The sequence below is a fragment of the Octodon degus genome, unplaced genomic scaffold, assembly GCF_000260255.1.
Source record: "Octodon degus isolate 3935 unplaced genomic scaffold, OctDeg1.0 scaffold00006, whole genome shotgun sequence".
Taxonomy (NCBI): domain Eukaryota; kingdom Metazoa; phylum Chordata; class Mammalia; order Rodentia; family Octodontidae; genus Octodon; species Octodon degus.
In genome coordinates, this window is record NW_004524582.1 from 30478100 (window position 1) to 30498313 (window position 20214).

General features: G+C 53.6%; 1 protein-coding gene across 3 annotated transcripts in view; it reads left to right on the plus strand.

Annotated features, from left to right (window-relative positions):
- Positions 1-20214, plus strand: part of Tbc1d14 (TBC1 domain family member 14) — a 76962-nt gene that overhangs the window by 17643 nt on the left and 39105 nt on the right. For all 3 annotated transcript variants that reach the window (XM_023699790.1, XM_023699787.1, XM_004624587.3), the window contains exon 3: positions 18581-18701. In XM_023699790.1, coding sequence (XP_023555558.1) covers positions 18581-18701 — 121 coding nt within the window. The remainder of the gene's footprint in view (positions 1-18580; positions 18702-20214) is intronic.

Genomic DNA, 20214 nt, shown 5'->3' on the forward strand with positions numbered 1-20214 from the left:
CAAAGCGCGCTCTCCTTCCGTGTCAGCTTGTAACTCTTGGCTCGTGCCAGGGCCCTTGTTGCACGAATGAATGAATGAGTGAGTGCTGATTTGCCCAAGAGGCGAACGGTGCACAGGAAACCAGTGAGGGCAGCTGCGAGCGGCTGCCCTTGTCACCGAAGAGCCGATTCCGAGCAGGCTGCGGTCAGTTTTCCTGTGTTCTCTTCCCAGCGGGGTCTGACCATCTTTTTGCTCCCTTGAGGATCAGAAGCCTTCCCTCTGTCTGAGGAAAGCACACTGAGTCTTAGCCATGCTGTGCTGGGCTGCCGTTGCTGTTCCTGCCGTTCACTCTGGTGGGGAAGGCAGTTGCCTCCCGCATGAAGTGGAGTGTTGTCAGGTGCGTCCAGCAACCGTGCATGCCAGCCCAAATCAGAGCCCCTTGGGGACACCTCTATCCGCGGGAGGCACTCTGTAGCCACGCGCTGAACTCTTTGCAGGGCCCTGTCCTGTTTTCTGGAAGGTCGTTTTGTGTAGGAAAGGAGATTGAATTTGTTCCCTGCAAGATGCATTTGCATTCTGTGTTTAAGGGTCCCTTGCAGAGTGCAGCACACCTATCTGCACGGAAACCCCAGGCTGAGTTTTTAGGTGCCTTGCCTCCCGCCAACATTGTCCTGCCAGGGCTGGAGTGTGGAGAGGCGGGGAGGTGGCGGTGCCGTGGAGGGCAGGGCGCGTGGACAGTGAGGAAGCGTGGACTTGAAGAAGCCACCGCGCCCCTTCCCGCAGAGCAGCGCCCTGGCGTGCAGAAGCTGTCGTCACTCAGCCCCGACAGGTGGATTCTGCTCTGCTGTCCTAGTGTTGGTGGCAGCAGATGAGCGCGGCCACCAGGACCACTTTACCTGCTTCTCTGCCTGGACAGTGGCTTATACATCTGCTTTAAAGTGGGGCCTGATGGACACAGCGAGTTCTTTTCTTGGAGCTGTATTTTTGCGTTGACCTGCATTTGCTGGATTGCCACATAAATCAGTTCCTGTTTATGTTGAGGGCGCTGGTTGGTAACCAGAGCAGTTTCAGTTCCAGCGTTATGATTCTTTGTCATGAGTCTCTGTGGTTTTCTCATGGCTCCTGTGAGGTTCTGTGGACGGGAGAATCACGAGCCGCCAGGATTGCACAACGGCAGCCAGGTTTCCTGGTGTTTCCTCTTCACTTCCAGCAAACGGTTTCAAAACCCAGGCTGTGTGTGCTGTCGTTTCAGGGAATCTAAGCGTTTGCAGGTGTTTGGGTGTGAGAATGGGTTTGACCTAATGCTGGCTAGGCTCCAGATCTCCCACTGCTCTTTCTCCTCCACTTCCTTTTTTTACAAGATGAGGTTCATGCTGTATAGTGCAGGCTGCTCTTCACTTCTCAGGAATCCTCCTGTCTCAGCCTCCTGAGTGCTGGGATTACAGGTGTGCACCACCGTGCCATCTAAATGCATTCTCTCCCAGGGGCTGAGGAGCCCAAGGGACAAGAAGAGCAGGGCAGCTCTGTGCCTGCGCTGTGACTGGAGCAGGGAGGAGCCAGGCTTGAGGACGGAGGGAGGGTAGATCTGCTGCCGTGGCCAGAGGCTGCCTGCGCAGCGGGAGGGCAGAGGGGCAGATGGGACTCTAAGTACAAGGTGGGCATCGCCTGCTGCAGGGCTCTGGGCTGTACGTGGAAGACACTGGCTCCAGCCTGTCCTCCACAGGGTCTTCCCAGAGTTCAGCCCTGGAGCTTGGCCTGTGGCCACCGCCAGCTCCAGGGCCTGGGAGACAGGACTGGGCCCAGGCGGTGTGGAGATGGCTTGGTGATGAGCTGGAGGCTTGGCCACAGTGTCTTCGTTCTCTGTTGCCTCTTGGGATTAATACCATGAGCTTTTTTTAAAAAAATAGATTTTATTGAGACATTTTGGATGCACATAATGATCATGTTCATCCTGAGGAATTTGTGATTTGGTGTTTCCCCATTCTCTTACTTTCCCCCAACCCTTCCTCCCCTCCCCATTTTCAAAGCTTTGTTTCCCTGTCTTCCCTCCTTTCCTGCCCCGCCCCCTCCCGGTTGTCCCCTCCCCATGTGCGTGTTCCCCCGTTTCACAACACCTGTCACACACTGGGCCTTATTTGCACTTTGGGTCCCTCACATCAGAGAGGCAGTGCGGTGTTTACACGTGTGTGCCTGATTGAGCTTGCTTAGGAGTACGGGCTCCGCCAGACATGGTGCGTGCCGGTGGTCGCAGCTCTGGGAGGCTGAGGCTGGGACAGCTCTGCTGTGCCCGAGCCAGCACCTCCCCTCTGCCTGGCAGACACATTCCCACCTGCCCTTCACAGCTCAGCGTAGGGGTGGGGTGGGGGTTTCCTGCCTCTGACCATGTGCGGCCCTCCCATCCCCCAGTCTGCCCATCCCCAAGGTCAAGTCTGGGTCACACTGTCCTCTAACCAGTTGTGCTGTATGCCTCTGAGCCTGGAGGAGAACATAACTCTAACAGCGGGAAGACAGATAGCAGGTCATGTGGCACACACACTGTACTCCCTGCACTTGGGAGGCTGAGCAGGAGGGTGGTTGTGAGTTCAAGGCCAGCTTCAGCTGTGTAGTGAGCCCCCGTCTCAAAAAACCAATCCAAAATAGGAGGAAGGAAGCTTAAGACACTGCAGTGTTAAAATCTAAATGTTTTTCTTCTAACTGTATTACTGTTCTGGATAGTGAGAGTTCTCAACATGGGGACCCCACATCAGCCCACAGTGTCACGCGGCTTCTGGATGTGCCTGTGGGTCTGAGAAGCTGGAACAAGCGCTCGCTGCTCGCTCACTCGCTTCCTTTCTTGTATACATTTCCTTAAAGATTCTCTTTAAAAAGCTTTGTTTAAAACTATACTGTGAAGTTTTGACATTGTTCTATTTCTGTTCTTTCCACTTTTATATCTCCTGCAAGTTTTTTTTTCCCTTATTTTACTTCCTTTTCTTTGCTTTTTTTTTTTTTTCCTGGATTGAACTCAGGCCCTTGCACTTGCCAGGGAAGTGCTTGTTCTACTCAGCTATCTCCCCGACCCCCTTATTTTACTTCCTTACAGACTATCTATGACTTTTAAACATACAGATAAAGGCTGTGTCCAGTTTTATTACTGAGAGGAAACATTTCCCTGCCGAGTCGGAAGAGCCCATGCACCCAGGGTGTCCTTGTGGTCCAGTATTCTGTCCTGTGAGTCATCTGCTCGCCCAGCGAGAAGGAGCGGGGCTGTTTCTGCTGTGAGGCGGTGCTGCTTACTTCCTGCTCCACATGGTGTCTGAGATTGGAGGCCCAGAGGGGTCTGCTGCTTTGTGGCTTTGTTCCCCATCCCAGGTCTGCCCTGACCGTCCTCCCAGCTGCCTGTGGCCCTGGCCTTCCCGAATGTTTCAGGATGGTGACCACTTGGGCTCTGTTTTGTGACTGAAGGTGCCCCCAGGCTTGGCTGTGGGCTGCTAGAAATTCCCTGGCCCTGGCCTCTGGTTAGGTGACTGAGGACACGTCCTGTTGGCTGGCCACTGGTGGCTTTGCTGCTCAGAGCTGGCAGGCTCAGCACTGTGGTTAGCGCCTCCCTGGCTCCACCCCAGGAGCTCCTCCTGGGACCCCGCACCTGCTGGGAGGCGCCCTTCCCACGGAGGCGGAGGCGCAGTGCTCTGCCCAGACTCCCATGGCAGGCGGGCTCTACGGTTTTGCTCCTCCTGTGGGCTCCTCCTGGACTGGGCCCGTTCTTGGTCCCCCTAATGGCTGACTGCCCCACCAGAGCTTCTGATTGTCCCAGCCCTTGCAAAACACATCCGCTCGCCCTGATGGACTCCTGTCCCTGAGCCGGTGTGGGTGGTTTCTTTTGGGCCCAGGAGAGAAGATGAGACCTGTGGGGTCCTGGGCAGATTGGCCCAGATGGGCTGTTGTGGAGAGGGCGCACATGGCCTGCCCTCAGGAACCACCGGGCAAGGCTCGTGCCATGACATCTGGCGGAAGTGTGCGGTTTGCCTTTGCGTTAGTAAGCAGAATCTAAAGGAAAATAACTTGCGGTTTGTGGAAACTGCCACAAAGGAATGATCTTAAATCCTTACAGAGTAATCCATCAATTAAACAAGTGAGAAGCTTGGGAAGAAAACATTAATCAGTGAAGGAGCAAAGTTCTCAGCCTGAGTTACACAACAGGATTGTTTAGGAAATTACAAAAAAATCAGCATCTAGGCTGCACTCTCAGATCGCGAGCGTGGGCTCTCAGCACCTCGGAAATGATGTGTTCATCTGCTGGCTTTCCTGCTTGCTGTGTGACCCCAGGCAAGGGCATCTCTCTGAATCTGCTGCCTTGGGGGTAAAATTATATGTTTCCGAGGTAGATCAAGCCCAAGCCCAAGCGTAACCTGTGCTTCCAGCTGTTGATTATATTCTCAGTGCTGGTGTTGGCTAGAGTGTGGTTGATGCTGAGTGTAAGTTGTACATGTGTGGTTAAGGTTAGGTGGGAGGAGAGGCTTAGCTGGTGTGGTCAGTAATGTGGCTTTGGTAAGTGTGTGGATAGACAGAGGCCGTCTGCCCTCCACAGATGAGAAGGCTGCACTCGGCTGGCTGCGGAGCTGGGCTTTGAGCCTGCTCGCCAGGGACTGAACACCAGTACTCTCTTCCCACCTCGTGCCAGACCTTGCTCCCGAGGAAGGAAGGAACAACGCACTCTCATTTCTGCCCCAAAAGGTCTGGTGGCTCCAGGCTGCTCGTGATCTGTGATGCTTACAGACTTGACTAGTGACTCTTCTTTCCCTCTTTTTCTTAATGTTCAGTTGACGATTAGGAGCAGAGTAGACCCTCTGTGGCCATCCCCGGTAGTAGGGAGGCTGAGGCAGGAGGCTTGCGAGTTGGTCAGTTTAAGCACATTGGTGAAGCCCTGTGTCAAAGTAAAAAGGGCCGAAGGGCTAGGGAGTTAACTTAGCGGCAGAGGACCTGCCTGACACACTTGAGGCCCTGGTTCTCTGTGCCCCCAGAGAAGTACTTTCCTGAGTAGTGCTTGAAATTAAATTATATAGATATTTTTGCTGCTTTTACTTTTTCCTTGTAAAAGCCTGGGCTGATGATGAAGAATCTAATTCCTCCTTAGTTTTTCCACCCGGTATTTCCATGGGGATGGTGTTTGAAGGAGACTCAAGGAGGTTGGGTTGGGGGACACGGATCTGGTTACGGAGCCACTTCAGGGTTAGTTAATGAATTACCTGCGGAGGCTTGCGTGGAGGGCTGGGAGGGACCTGCACGCCAGGTGCTGTGCCGGTGCCTGGGTCCTGGGAGCAGCCTGGGTGGGACTCAGTGAGGCTGGACGCTCCTCCTGTGATGCCCGGATGGCTCTTCAGTCACCCCAGAGAATGCGCACCGCCAGCAGGGCCCGCTCACCCCCCAGCTCTCCTCCCCCTGGTGTGCACCCTCCTGACCACTGTGGCAGCCTGCTGGTGCGCTGCATCCCCCGAGGGTGGGCGTTTCACGGTCCCATGGTTGCTGCCCGCGGACCTAGGACTTGTGTGGTACAACGCCCAGCTGAGCTGCTCTCCTGTGCAGCCCCGAGTCCCCGTGTCCCCAGCCAGGCCTCCTGCCTCCAGGCTGTGATGCCAGTGCACTCTTCCTTTGCTGTCATGGTTTGTGCATTTCCTCAGTGACTAGTGGTGTGGTCCCCTCCTAGCTTCCTGGCCACTTAGAGCCGTCTTTTGTGAGTGCCGTCTGGCTGTCTCATCGATCTGTAAGTGTGCTTGATATAGTCAGGACAGCAGCACGTTTGCAGATGTGCGTGTTGCCAACCAATGCCTGCCCCTCGCTGAATTCAGTTATTCTAACTGTGTCTGCAGGTTCCTGGCTTACCCTCTAATCCATTAATGCTTGTTTTGTTTTGGTTTTGGTGCCAGAAATTGAACTCAGGACCTCTTGCTTGACAGGCAGGCATTGGGCTCTGAGCTATATCCCCAGCTTCTTTTAAACACGACTTTTCTTTTGTTTTTGAACCCAGGACCTGTATGGTAGAATTTAAATTTTGTGTAGGGTCTCACTATGCAGCTCCAACTCATAGCGATCTTCCTGTTTTCAGCCTCCCCAGCACTGGGATTATAGTTGCTCACCACCCTGCCTTCACTCTATGCTAGAATTTCTTCATTCTGTTTTATTTATTTTTTCTACTGTATTTAGTACAGGGTCTACAGGGTCTCACTACACAGATCGGACACGTAGTGATCCTCCTGTTTTCAGCCTTCCAAGTGCTGGGATTACAGGCGCGCGCCACCACGCACAGTCTTATGCTAGAATTTCTTAATGGCAGCAAAGGGGGGCCTGCCCATTAGCTCATCTGCTTAAGTGATTGCTTAAAGCAGTCAGTCTCAGGTTGCTGTGGTTCTGTCTCCAGATCCTCAAGCCTTGCCAGACCTGCCCTGAAGGCATCCTGAGCCAGTCCAAAAAAAAAAAAAAAATCCTTTTTAATGGCAGCAAATTCTAGTTTATATATCTTTGCTTTTTGTAGTTAGTGCTTTTTTGTGTCTTGTGTGAAAAATACGCCGTTACCTCCTGGAAGCCGTGTTCTGCCATTCCCAGCTGAATCCACTTGCAAGCCGTTACGCACCTGGGGGAGCCGTTAGGGCTTGGTAATACGGCAAGACGCCCTTTGCCGTGAGCCTCCAAAGCCTGTCGGGCGACAGACTGCCCTGTGCTTCTGTTCCTCCTTGCAGTAATGCCACCGGTTTCACCAGGAATCTTCTGATTCCTCTGGGTACAGGGCAGATCCCGGCCTGGCACAGTACATCCTTCCTGTCACCCTGCTGTGAGGCTGTCATGGTTATCCTCAGTTTTTTTCATTTCCATGTGAATTTCAGCACCAGTTTGACAGATCTGGTGTTTTGTTTTGTTTTGTTTGAAACAGCGACTCCCTGTGTAGTACAGGCAGAGCTTGAACTCATGCCGATCCTCCTGCCTCAGCCTCCTGAGTGCTGGGATTACAGGCCACATCTGACCTTGGTTTGACAGTTTTAAAAAAGAAAGTGTCCAGTGCTTTTTTTTTTTTTTTTTTTTTTTTCAGGGAAGGGTCTACAGGGTGTTCAGGGTCTTACTACTAGATCGGACTTGTAGTGATTTGCCTGCTGGGATTACAGGCACGTGCCACCACGCCCAGTCTCACTTTTGGATTTCACTGAACATATAAGTAAATTTTTACTCTGAAAGCTTCTGATCCTTGGCGGTGGTATGTTTTGTTTATTTATGATTTTTTTCCATTTAATCACAATGTTTTATAGCCTGTTTCCTGTGTAAAGGTCTCGTTTTTTTTCATTAAATTTATTTGAAAATATTGTTAGTTTTCAGTGGTTGTGCAAATATCAAGGGGTGTAGGTTTGATTTCTTTGGTAGTGTTTATTGGTACTATGCAGTCAGTTCTCAGGTACAGACTTCAGGCCCCAGTCTGGCTGCTCTCAGCTGGGCCCACAGGGTCTGCAGGTTCCTGCGGGCTTCCTTGGGAGCAGAGCATGTTGTCTGGGAGTGACCTGGCCTCTTTGATCCTTGCATGCCCTGTTTTGTTCCCAGCCTGCCCTGCTGCGCCGAGGGGGTTCCGGCTGAGACCGGCTTGGCCGTGTCCCTCCCAGCCGGGAAATGTGGGCTGGCGGGGGTGCCTCGTGTCAGATGCTTGCTTGCTGCTGGACGCTTCTGTCAGATGAAGGGTGTTCCTTTTTTTCCCTGGGTTTAAGGTTTAAAAAAAATTGTGACTGTCTTCCATTTTGTCAGGTGCCTTTTTCTGTATCTGTTGATGGTTATATATTTTCTCCTTTATTTTGTTTATTTGGGAATAACTTAGCTTTCTGATGTTAAGCCAGCTTGGCATTCTTAGGGCAGCGCTGGCTTGTTCCTGCGCTACTCACTGCCGCATTCACTGTGGATTTGCTCGGCTAAACCTTTTGTCAGGGCGGTTGCGGCGTGACTTGCCTTGTCTTTGGGTGTGTGGTCATGCAGGTCTCAGTGGGATGGCGAGCATTCCACTTTCTCTTTATCAGGGTTCTTGCAGCTGCATCAACCCAGGGATTTGTTAAAATTCTCACCAAAATGCAGTTTTACTGTATCTGAAATAAAATAAATAAAAAATTTTCAAAATAGGAGAATTTTAAAAAGGTGGTCACTCCTCCCTGAACTCCATGTGCTCAATCCTTAGAAGGGCTCTGAAAGTCCTGGGTTTTTTTCTTAGTAAATGATGCCACAGACCTGTGTTGAGTGACCTGACACACCCCTGGGGTGGGTGCCCGGGCCTGGCAGGCGCAGCGGGTCTGTTCTGAGTCTGTGTGTTTCTCCCTCCAGTCTTTTTTTTTTTTTTTTTTGAGCAGAATATATTTATTGAGAGAAAGAAAGCTCCTGTCCAAGAGAGGGACAGGAGGGGGCTCGAGTGGGTAGTTCCCCCTCTCCCTCCAGTCTTGGGAAGGCTTTGCCAGCAAGGCCTTGTGGACCTGCAGTTTCTTTGTGAATTGTAAAATCCTGGGTTTAAAATGGTGCTGTCCTTGAGGTCTCATGGACGGAAGGGGACTGTCAGGGCTGGGGAAGAGTAGGGAGTATGTGAAGTCACGCTGTCGAGGAGCAGGGGCCTGAGAAGACCCTGGTGCCGAGCAGGAAGGGTTGGGGAGGCCTGGGCCCCACGGCACCCTGGGCTGTGGCTGAGAGGGAAGGGCTGCCTGGGCCTCAGCGCAGCTGAGCATCGAGGGCCAGGCTTGGGAACAAGACTGGGTTGGCTCCTTGGGTGGTGGTGAGTGGGGAGGGGCCCGAGAAGGTGCAGGGTGAAGTGTGAAGTGTGGCCCAGTCCCAGGAGAGTCCTGGCTGTACCCTCCTACACCTGCTTGGCTTAGTTTTCATTGCAAAAGTAGTACATGCTTGATTCTTCCAACACTCTTTGCCTCTACCTTTTCTCATCCCAGATGTGCCATATCTCTAGCAGTTACACTCATAGACACAGACTTGGGGTTACCTTGGTCACAGGACAGGAAGCCAGCTGTGAGAAAGAGGCCCTAGTGTAGGGGATTGTTTCCTAGTGCAGATTGTGAGCTGAATGATGTCAGCTCCCTGGGGACACCAGCCCATGGTCACCACAGCCAGGTTTACTTTGGTTTTGTCTTTAAAGCAGAATTTGATTATGAGCAAGAGATCTTGTCCCCCATTGATGGTTCTTGTGTGGGCATCGGGCGGTGACTCGCAGGACCACACTGGGTGACCTGCCCACCCTGTGGCACTCTCCTGCTTCCCACCTGGAAGCGCCTGTGGGTTTGTGCCCAGTCAGTCTGCTCACAGCAGGGCTGTGATGTGCTAGGCGGGCTGGGAGGCAGGCACTGGGCTGCCAGGCGGTGGCCAGCCCAGCCTAGTGTTTCTGTGGCTGGCCCTGCAGAGCTGCTGCGTGGTCCCTGGTGGTACTGTGGCCATGTCCCCTGTGCTGCTGGTCATCGACAGGTCAGTGCTGCTGCCTCACCTTCTCAAGTCTGCACCTGGAGATGTGTGGAGCAGGTTCTTTCTCACATGCCAGGCTTTGAGACCATTTACCCGGACCCCCAGTTAGGCACAGGTGTCCCCGATGTCTGTTTAAAGGGGACAGAATTTGTGTGTCTGGCAGGGTCTGCTGCATGCAGGGAGCTCTCTGGGCCGGGCTGACCATGTGTGTCCGACGCTTCTGATGCAGTCCTAAAGCCTCAGGGTCTTTCTTGCCTCCTTTCCCAAGGATTTGACACAACTTCCTTACACAAGTGATGTGACCTGGCTCTGCGTGGCACCCTAGGGTGTGCACCTGCTGTGTGAGGGCTGGAATGGGCGGCCTTTATTTCCTTGCATTCTCAAAGAAAGGTTGGAGCCAGCGTAAACATGTGTGGGGCAGCTCCACACCCAGGATGGCAATGTGCCGAGCAAAGGCCCTCGCAGCCCCAGGCCCGGCTCTGCCTGCGGTGCAGCCCCAGGCCCGGTCCCTATTTATCCCGTAGCTTCTCTCTGCTTGTCCAGTGGGGCTGAGTGCACCTCTTCCTTTACGGCTGTTGGGAAGAGTGAGTAAAATCTGTGCCGAGTGCCTGGTGCACTCTGGGCACAGGACAGGTGGCCTGGACAGGTAACTGTGACTCAGAAGGTGGCAGAGAACTTGGCTCCTGAGTTGGGCAGCCCTGATGCCAGCAGAACAGCATGCAGTCGGCTCGCTTCCAATTGTGTTGGCGCCAGAACTCCCAATTTCTTTCGGGAGCTCTGGAAGGCTGGGGTGACCGATATTTCACCCACTGAGCTTTGCAGGGCATCCCGAGGGAAGAGGCTTGGGTGCTTGCTTCGCAGATGCCGAGGAGCTGTGAGAGACCCCGGGAGCCTGCGGGGCCTGCTGCACCAGACTCTAAGTGTGTCCTTCATCCCCTGATCCCAGGTACAGATCTGCGGGGTGCAGTGGAGTGCTGCTGGGGTATCTTAACTCTCTCTGGTCCTGGCCATCTCTGTTTTAATTAAATGGTGCAGTGGTAATTCTCCAGTAACTCTCATGAGGTTCCATGGAAAAGCTTTTTTTTTTTTTTTCTCCAGTACTGGGATCAAACTCTGGTCCTTGTGTGTGCCAGGCAGGTGCTTAGGCCACTGAGCTACCTCCCTGACCCCAGGAAGGGTTTTTATCCCAAGCATCAGAGCGTTTCTATTTGCCGGGATCTGGCCTGCACTGCAGAGGCAGGACATGGAGCAGCAGAGTCGGCCTCAGGAGCTGTGCTTGCGGGGGCCCAGCTCCGACCTCGGGCCACACCCGACTCTGTGCTGGGGTGTCCCTTGGGTGGGCACGGTGCAGCCCTTGCCACAGGGACCCGTCAGTGCCAGCATTCAATGGCCAGTGGGCGGTTCAGTTTGCTCCCTAAATCATGTTTTGTTGACGTCGGTAATTTCCCAGGAATTAATTCGAGAGGGGCAAAAGCACTAGTACATACCTACAGGACCAGATCCACTCCTTCGGCAGTAGTCTCTCCTCTGAGAAAGGGGGGTGGCTTGGGCCAGGGGTTCTTGCTGCTGACACACCCCATGTGGCACGCACTGGGGACAGGGCTGGCTGGGGACAGACTCCTCACTTGTTCCTAATTTTGTGTTCCTAATTAAACTTTGTTTTTTTCTTAAAGAGGATCCCCCGCCCCCCAAACTGTGCCAGCCTGTTCAGATGGATGCTGGGGACACTGGGGCTGCAGGTTGGGTAGAGCAAGGTGGAGGGCCCACACGCAGGGCACTTTGCTCCAGGCTGCATGGCGCAGGCCCAGCGGTCAGCTCAGACACTTTTTTTTTTCCCCTCCCCGTGCCCTTCCCTCTCCTCTTCTCCCTTCCCTTCTTTTTTCTCTTCTTGCTTTTTGACAGTTTCTCTATGTAGTTCAGGCTGGCCTTGAATTCACTTTGTAGCCCAAGCTGGTCTGAGGCTTATAACAGTCCTCCTGCCTCAGCCTCCCCAGTGCTAGAATATTTATTTATTTATTTATTTATTTATTTATTTATTTAGGTCTTTTTGAGGCAGGGTTTTGCTGTGCAGTTTGGGCTGGCCTTGAACTCACTTTCTAGCCCAAATTGGCCTCAAATTTGCAGTGATCACCGTGCCTCAGCCTTCCTCCTTTGTGCTGGGATTACAGGTAGGCACCACTATGCCCAGCTGCTCTGATATTTCAAGAGAAGCCAGCAACCCAGCCTTTTCTGTGATTTCTAGATTTTAAAAAATGTTTGGCAGGTAACAGTTCACAGTCAAAGACCCTGTGGCAGTGAACACGTCGGCCCCTGGTGTGTTGCCTCTGTGCACAGCCCTGCACGCTCCTGACACAGCTGAGCACCAAGGACGTGCGCAAACTAGGCGGCTTGTGCGTCGCCCTTCAGGGTCTCAGGGTGGCCCTAGCAAGCCACATAAGGGATGAGATGGCAGTTGCTCAAGGCTGTGCTCCACGGAGGGACTGAGCCGGCATTGCTGGCCTTCGAGACACGGAGACACGGTGACATAACCACCGTTCATCTTGTGGCTTGCATGTTAAAAACTCATACATGTTTATGATGTACAGTGAGTGCACTCATCCTGGGGGCTGCTGTGGCTCCTCCCTGTCCTTATCCCTCTTTCCTCTTCTCATTTGTGAAAGTTTGGCCCGTGTCTCCTGAGTGTGGGCACTAGGGGCAGGCGGGGTGTGGTCAGGTCCCGGCATGAGGCCTTCTCACCAGGAAGGCTGGCTCTGCCTCCCCCTGGACTTGCAGTGTGGGAGATGCAGAAGGGAGGGCAGCCACGGGACCCACCGTATCGTTGCCTTCTCCCTTTCTCCTGGCTCCCTCCTTGCAGCTCAGCTCTGCCCTTAGGAGAAGCGGGGCAGTAGAGCAGGAGTGGGTGTGTATGCACCAAGGCTGTGTGTTCTGATGGGCAGAAACCAAGAGACTCATGGGTATTGTCCAGAGCAGACCCCCTTTGTCCCCTGGCACCTGCTGGGCAGGCCCAGGCAGTGACCTTGAAAACTGACCTAGCTCCTGCACCGTTTTCCTGGCAATGCTGTTACCAGCTGTGGTGACATTTGCAGCAAATTCCATGGGCAGTGGCTGTGCCTGGAACAGGACTGATAGGGCCAGTACACATTTGAGCAAATGACAAGTTCTTAGGTCATGAAATGCTTGCACAGAGGAAGGTGAAGCTTGGTGTGCGGAGACCCTTCGGGGCTGCCCTTTCCGTGGCTGTAGCTCCTATTCCTGATCATGGGCTCAGGGTTCTCATCTCTTTTGCTTGCTGTCTTCTCAGCCTCTACTGAGAGAGGACTTTGGGCTGGTGATGGGCAATTCTTGCTGCATTTTCAGCAGGAGAATGTGCCGCTCAGGTTTGGCCTTAGGAGGCTGGGCTGTTAGCTGGTTTTAGGAGATGGTTTTGTCATCCTCTTACTGGGAAGTCCCAGCTCTCTTGAGTGTTAATCCTATATGGCTCCCTGGAGTCCAAATGGGCCCTATAGGGTGGGCGCCCTGCGCTGCTCCTCTGTTCTGAGCTCCCCAGGGCCAGGTGCTGCTTGCTGTCTTGTGTCCACCAGCAGCAGGGCATAGTGCCTGGTGCATGTTAGGGCCAGACATGCCACTGCCGGGTGCTGCCTCTCCATAGCTTTGCATCAGGTGATGCTTGGGTAGGTTTTGTCCTTTGAGCATGCTGACCTCGGTGGCTCTAGGATACACAATTGCGTGCGCGCACACCCACACACACTTTATGTGCGCGCACATGTTGCTGATTTTTTTTTCCTTTTTTTTGAGACAGGGTCTCGCTGTGCAGTTTGGGGTGGCCTCGTGCTCACTTTTGAGGCCCCCAGGCTGGTCTTGAACTGCCAGAGATCCTCCTGGCTCAACCTTTTGAGTGCTGGGATTACAGGCGTGTGTCACCACTCCCAGTTCCAGGGCCACATGGTATGCGCCTAGGCATATGGGGTGGGAAAGCACAGCATGTGGGGCTGGAGGTTGAACTTGGTCCTTGTGGTTGCCAGGCAGGTGCTTATGCCTCTGAACTATCTCTCTGGCCCCTGAACTGTCTTTTTAATGCTTTGTGGGGATGTTCTCAACTTCGGTCTTCTCTTTCCTTCCCCAACTGCTGGATCCTCCTCTTCCCGTCTCATAGGCCAAGTTGTTGCTGGGCTTCAAAAAAATTATCTTGGTGGGGGATGGCCTCACTGGCCCCGTCTGGGCCTTAGACACAAGTGGTGCTCCCTTAGTCTGTGTGGCACGAGTTGAGCACGCTGCGGGCCAGGCCAAGCAGTGAATCCAAGCGCCACCCAGCCTCACTGGTCGGACCCTGTCCTGGGAGACAGAAACGAGGCTCAACAGAAACCGCTGCCAGGGCTGGGGCAGGGGATCCGGGCCACTGTGCCTGCCCTGCAGAAGCCCTGGGGCCTGACGGCTCTGCCCAGCCTTCCTCTCATGCCCAGCCCGCTACGGCAGCCATTGCATTCCCCCTGGGAGGGCCTGAGCCCCGAGGCCAGCGCCGTTGTCCGTCAGTCCCCTGGAGCTGGGAAGTGGAGTGGCCCTCTTCACCGTTGGTTATAGCTGCAGCACAGTGACTCGAGCCCTCAAGATTGTATCCAAGCAGGCGAATAAACTCCTTTTCACTTCTCTCTGCAAAGGCTTTATGTAATCTTTTGGTGCCAATGGGGCATCACGGAAAGTTTGATTTTCTCCAAGCTTCTGTCTGGCTGAGACACTCTCCACAGAGCACCTGAGAGCTGCGCCCAGTCGCCCGGTGCGTTGCCAGGTGTGCAGAAGAGCGGGCCTGGGGGCTAGCGAAGTCCTGCTGACTTGGAGGATGGGGGCGGAATGGTACAAAAGCACTTCATTTTCATGGCAGAAACATGAAAAGTTGCTGGTTTTGCAACTTTTTAATTTCTTTTTAAAAGTAGCTGGGGAAAAAAAAGTAGCTGGCTGTGGGGCTGCACACTCGTAATCCTAGCACTCAGGGAGGCGTGTGGAGGTGCCAGGAGCTCTTCTGTTATTATTTATTTATTTATTCATTGTTTCTTCATTGATTTATTTGTTACAGGGTCTCACTACGCAGCTCAAACTCCTAGTGATCCTCCTGTTTTCAGCCTCCCCAGCGCCAGCGCTGAGGTTATAGGCGTGTGTTCCTGCTCATTGCATCCCGGGGCAGGACTAGGATTTGAACCCTGGTCCCTGCACTTGCCAAAGCAGGTGCTTAGTCCACTGAGCTATCTTGCCAGCCTGTTAGTGACATTTTTAAAAGATTGTGTGTGTGTGTGTGTGCGCGTGCGTGCGTGCACGCGCGCGCATGCGCCAATGTATTGCCACACACAGGCTCACACAGTTCAGGTGCCGGTTGGTGGGCACACAGCAAGTATCCCAGACCTCCTGTGTGTCAACGAGGGGAGCTGAGAGTGCCCAGTTTTGGGGTGCTCTCTCACATCCCAGTTCCCAGCCCTGGTGGTGCTTTGTCTGCTTGCTGCCCCTGGAAACATGGAGGCCAGGGAGGGTGAGAGCCCACGCCCGTGACCTTTCGTGACCCAGAAGGTCCCAGCCAAGTGAGTCGGGGAGTGAGTGACCTTGCTCCTGGCTGCGGCAGTGCCCCTGCCGTGGCTTGGTGCTGCACAGCATGCATCCTTGCGGGCTGCTTCAGCTTCACAGAAGAGCTGGAAGGCAGGCTCTGCAGCTGCTGCTGGCTATGCACCCTTCTCCAGTTGCTCCCCGCGGAGATGAAGGTCACCAGTCAAATGCCGCAGGGAGCCTCAGGACCCTTCTCCTGCTCTGAGGGTCTGCCTCCCTTGGTCAGCCTCCATTGCGGATGGGGCAGCTCCATGCTTGGCAGTGGCCCTGCCCCACCTGCCTCAGCAGGCTTTAGGATGATTCTGGGAGCTGATGCGACAGTGCACGCCTGCAGTCCCAGTACTGTGGGAGGCGGAGGCAGCAGGAGTGTAAGTCCAAGTGCAGCCTGGGCAACTTAATGTGAGACTGTGTCCCAAAATCAAACACAAAAAAGTCCTGGGGATGTAGCTCAGTCGAAAGGTCTTGGTTTCAGTTCCCAGTACTCCAGGGAAAAAGATGAAGGGGCTGGGTAGGCACTGTGGACAGAAGGCCGGCGAGGGGCTGTACCTGCCCCAGCCACTTTCTTGGGAGCTCCCTGCTCTCATGAACCAGGTTTCCTCAAATCGCTGTGCTTTGGGAGTACAACAGAAGCTGGCCGGTGTGGGCAGAGTTGCGTCCCAGGCTCATCACATTACCTGTTCTGAGGGAGCAGCCTGTGCGATGGGACTTGGGTGGCAGGAGCTCAGGATGCTAGTGTCAGGCCACCTGCCACAAGGGCAGGAGCAAGGCATTGCGGGACCCCCCAAGTCGTTAGAGAGGGCTCCGGCGGGTGCAGTGGGACCTTGTGGGGCCAGGTTTGCGGGGCCATGGAGCCTCCCGGGAGCAGTGCAGAAAAGATGAGGGCAGTGATGGGGGGGCAGGGCCGTGGGAGGTGTGGTGTGCACCAGGGCAGGGGTTAGAAGCCTTTGCATAACGGGCTTCCCTGTTTGGGTGCACAGCAGCCCAGGAGATCACTGCTGGCCTGGAGGGGGCTGCCCGTGCACCTCTGCCCCACCCAGCCTGCACTTAGCTTCCATGTCCAGCTTGGGCCTCGGCAGGGAGCATGAGAGTGGCTGCCTGGGGAAGGTAAGACAGGCCCAGGCCAGGTGGCCCGTGCAGGTGGGCGGGAGCTGCGGTCCGGAGCCCCAGGTGGTCTCAGGGAGCCTGGCAGATGTGGACAGCACAGGCAGACAAGGGTGCGGGGTCTGTGGGTGCGACGCTTGTGGCCTTGGCAGCAGACAGGGTTCAAGTCTACACAGAGGATGCCTTCTCCTGCCAGCTGTAACAGCTGTGGAACCACGTTGTGAGGGCCAGGCGGGGAGTGCTCTCTGCCCACACCCTCAGGCACTGCTCCCTCTGCCCCCCGGGGTCGCCTGTGTTGAGCTCTCCTGTGTGCAGGGCTGTCCCCGTGCTCCCAGCTTCCCCTTCCCCAGGGTCTCTGTACTAGCTCCTCTTCCAGAGAAGCACGGTGGAGCTTTCTAGAAACTCACTTCGGGGTGCCTGCCTTCCTGCTATCTCTGGGCGCCTGAGGTTTTCAGTGGCCTTTAATTGCATAAGTCCTCGCCAGGGCAAAATCAGGAGTACTAAGGACTTGGAGCTCCTGAGAGCTCAAAGTTCATTTCTTGTAAAGATAAATAGAATTGCCTTGGGCTGTGAAGTCCTGCTGAAATGAATTGCAGTACAGCCACGCAGAAGCCCCTGAGCACCCCGAGGCCTTTGACAGTTCTTCTAACTTTATTTGCATGTAATTTTAAACTTAGCAAAAAATTGCATGAAAAAAGTTTTAAGAAACTTCCACACATTTTCCCTCCTTGTACACATATTTTCCTACTATCAGAAGAGCGAGTTGGAGATAACACGCCTCTTTGCCCTATCCATGCCAGTGTACTGTCTCAGAAATAACCACAGTGGGCACTTGTTACAGAAGCTCAGTGCCAAGCTCGGAACCAGCTAACTGAAACTTAACTCCAGGCTGTGTCCAAGCAAAGCCTAGACTTGAACTTTGTCCGCTGCCTAGGAACCCCTATAACCCTTTTTCTCTGAGAGGCTAGAACGTGGCCTGGGTAGCAAGTGCATCCGTGGGTCCCCTCATTTGTGGCACCCGAGACCCCATGGGGATGTCAGCACTGGTGGGGCGTGGACCTCTGCTGGGGGGCCTCCATGTGGCTGTCCTGAAGCCTGGGTGCTGCATCCCTGGTCACCAGTCGGCCTCAGACTGCTTCAGTGGGCAGGGCTGACTGTCCTCGTGGTGCCAGCCGGCTCACTGCCAGGCTGCTGCCTGAGGGCCTTCCTCCCCTCCACTTCCTCATTTGCATCCCTGGGCCTTAGCAATGGGCCACAATCCACTGCTCTTTTTTTTTTTTTTTTTTTTTTTTTTTTTTGGTGGAACTGGGAATTGAACTCAGGCCCTTACGTCCACTGCTCTTGTTACTTGATGATTACATTATGCTAGGTGCTGAGGGCCACTGGGCCTTGCGAGCCAGCGAAGTGCTGCTGTGCTGCTGCTCCCGGAGCTCCGACCCTGCCCAGCGTCCTCAGGAGCCCTGAAGGAGGCTCTTTGTCCAGTGCGTCCTGGAGCTTCACAGTTGTGCTAGCAGCGAGGATTTGTGTTCTCTGAAACGCTTGTGATAGGTTTTTCGGAGGCGCAGTAAAGAGACAAGAAGGAGAAAAGAAGCCTTTATGAGCTCCAAAGACAGGGGGAGGACCGCGGGCAGCTGGGGCAGGTGGATCCTCCGGCCGAGACCCAGGCAGCCGGGCTTCTCTGGACTTTGTTAGGGGTGGGGTCTGGGGAGGGTGTTGAGAAACAGCCGAGGAGCTGACTGGGTCGTCCCCGAGGTGGCGGCGGGAAAGGTGAAAGGAAACTGCACCCTGCGCCGCCGCCAGGTTGGAGAAGAAGCGGGGGGGGGGGGTCTCTGGGAGGGTAAGCTGTTGTTTTAGGGCTTCAGCCGTGTGAGATGACCACAGTGCAGCAGGTCATACTAGGGCCGAACCTATCCGCTTGGTTAGGTGTTTTTCAGAGAGAAGACCTTGTAACCAGCTCATAAATTTTCTTTTTATGTTACTTGAAGACTAAAATAGATCACACATATTTATTAAGAGGTTAAGCCCCTTAAATACTGTGTACCTCAGATTTCAACCTGTGGACCATGGGATGATGTCTCTTTGTAAAACAGAAAATGGAGGCTCAGAGAGGTTGACGTCCTGGTCCAGAGTGACGCAGCTAAGTGCGTGAGCCATGGTTCCCATGTAGCACAGCTCACTTGTTACAGTGCCCTGTGGTATCACGTAACACACTTCCTTATGCTAAATTGCCAGATGAATGACATCATGTGTGTAGCAGTTGAATGACATAAAGGTTATTTCTGGCTTATAGTCTTTATCCTAGTGAATAATTCTGCATGAAAATTGAGTCTGAAGAATTAAAGTATGTGCTCATCCTGTTGTCCCTCTCCAAGGAAAGTTGTTTTACCAGAATTAATTCAGCTCTCCTAGTGTTGCTTAAAATATCCAGAAGTTCCCTAACGCTCTTATTTTTTTCCTATAGGAATTTGCTTGCTAGAAAACAAAATGCAAGACTTGACAAACAAAATGACTTGGGATGGAAGTTATTTGGAAAAGTACCAGTCCGAGAGAATGCTCAGAGAGAGTCAAAGAAAATACACAAGGTACACCTGACGCAAGACAGAAACCTGCGGCCGTGTGGCGCCGCGCAGCTTGTGACCGCTGCACGGCTCTGCAGTCAGAAGGCCCGTGTTGTTTGCATGCCGAGTTCCTAAAACTTAAGTCTGTGTTGAGATGTAGATGAATTTAATGCTTTTCATTGCGTATAGCTTGTACCCCGCACACAGGAAAGCTGAGTCGACGGGGCCGGCGAGATAGCTCAGCAGACTAAAGCACCTGCTTAGGCAAGCGCAGGGACTGCGGCTTGATCCCGGCACCATATGCTGTGCCAGCCCCGCCCCCAGAGTTGGGGCGCAGTGGTGCACGCCTGAAATCCCAGTGCTGGGGAGGCCAAAAGCAGGAGGATCACCACGAGTCCCAGCTGCGTAGGGCGACGCTACAACAACAAGTACATTACAAGAAAGAAAGAAAAGAAGGAGAGTGAGTTGACAACACTGACCCCACTAGATACTTACAGCTTGCTTTATGTTCCTCATTCTTTTGAATAACAATCATAGATGCTCATTTTTCATCAAACTTTTATTGCGCTTGATATGAAAGCATTCTACCACAGGGGGTTTCAGTCCTTCTGGTGCTGCTCTGGAACAGGCTCTGATAGGGCCCCCACCACTGTAAAGTTGCCCAGTATGGAGGGGTTCAGGATCAGGTTACGCTGTCTTGACCCTCATAGGGGGCTCACGCCAGTGGCTTGCAGAGGGCGACAAGCGCAGGGACACGGAACACCCGTGACTGGCTGATTGTGTCTGTAAAAATGGGGCGGGCAGGCCCGGAAGCCCTGATCCTAGTGCCTGTGCTTGGCCTCCCCTCCCCAGCCTTCCTCCTGCCCTTGGGTTTCTACTCCGTGATGTGGTTCAGACCTCAGATGGCCCTGGGGGTGGAGGAGGAACCTGGGGCGGGGGGCTGGCGAGGAGGCCTTCTTGGCAGGTGGCACAGGCGCCTGCCTTCATCCATGTGTCTAGCCCATTGACGACCCTCAGTGGCTGGGAGAGATCCACTGTTCCCCCCCCTTACCAAAGACACCTTAAGGCTCGGGCAAGTGCTTGTGTGGGGTCGCACAGCTAGGAAGCAGCAGAGGGGGGCCAGCAGTCTGGCGGGACCTCACTGCAGGGAGCGGGACAGCGTGCCTAGCGCCTGTGGCGGAGCCCTGGGCCTGGCTGCTGGGTGGCCTCTCCAAGCTGCAGGCTTTGTTGCTGGCTGTGTGCAGAGGTAGAAGTGGGTGAGATGTAGGCTTATTTAATCAGTATACAGGAAAGTATCAAAATAGGATACGTTTGTATGCTAAGCTCAATCACAAATTTTTTAGCAGTCTTAAGTAGCTCTTCTGTTGTAAAGTTTTTAAAGAAATCACTTTAAGTAATAATTGTATTACATTGGTGTTCTAATAACTCGTAGTATCACTTGTATCTGAATTTCTTTAGTATCATGGTGGTTTTTTTTTTTTTTTTTTTTAAGTTTTACACTTTTTCTCTTCTTTCTTTCTTACTCATTTCTTACTTT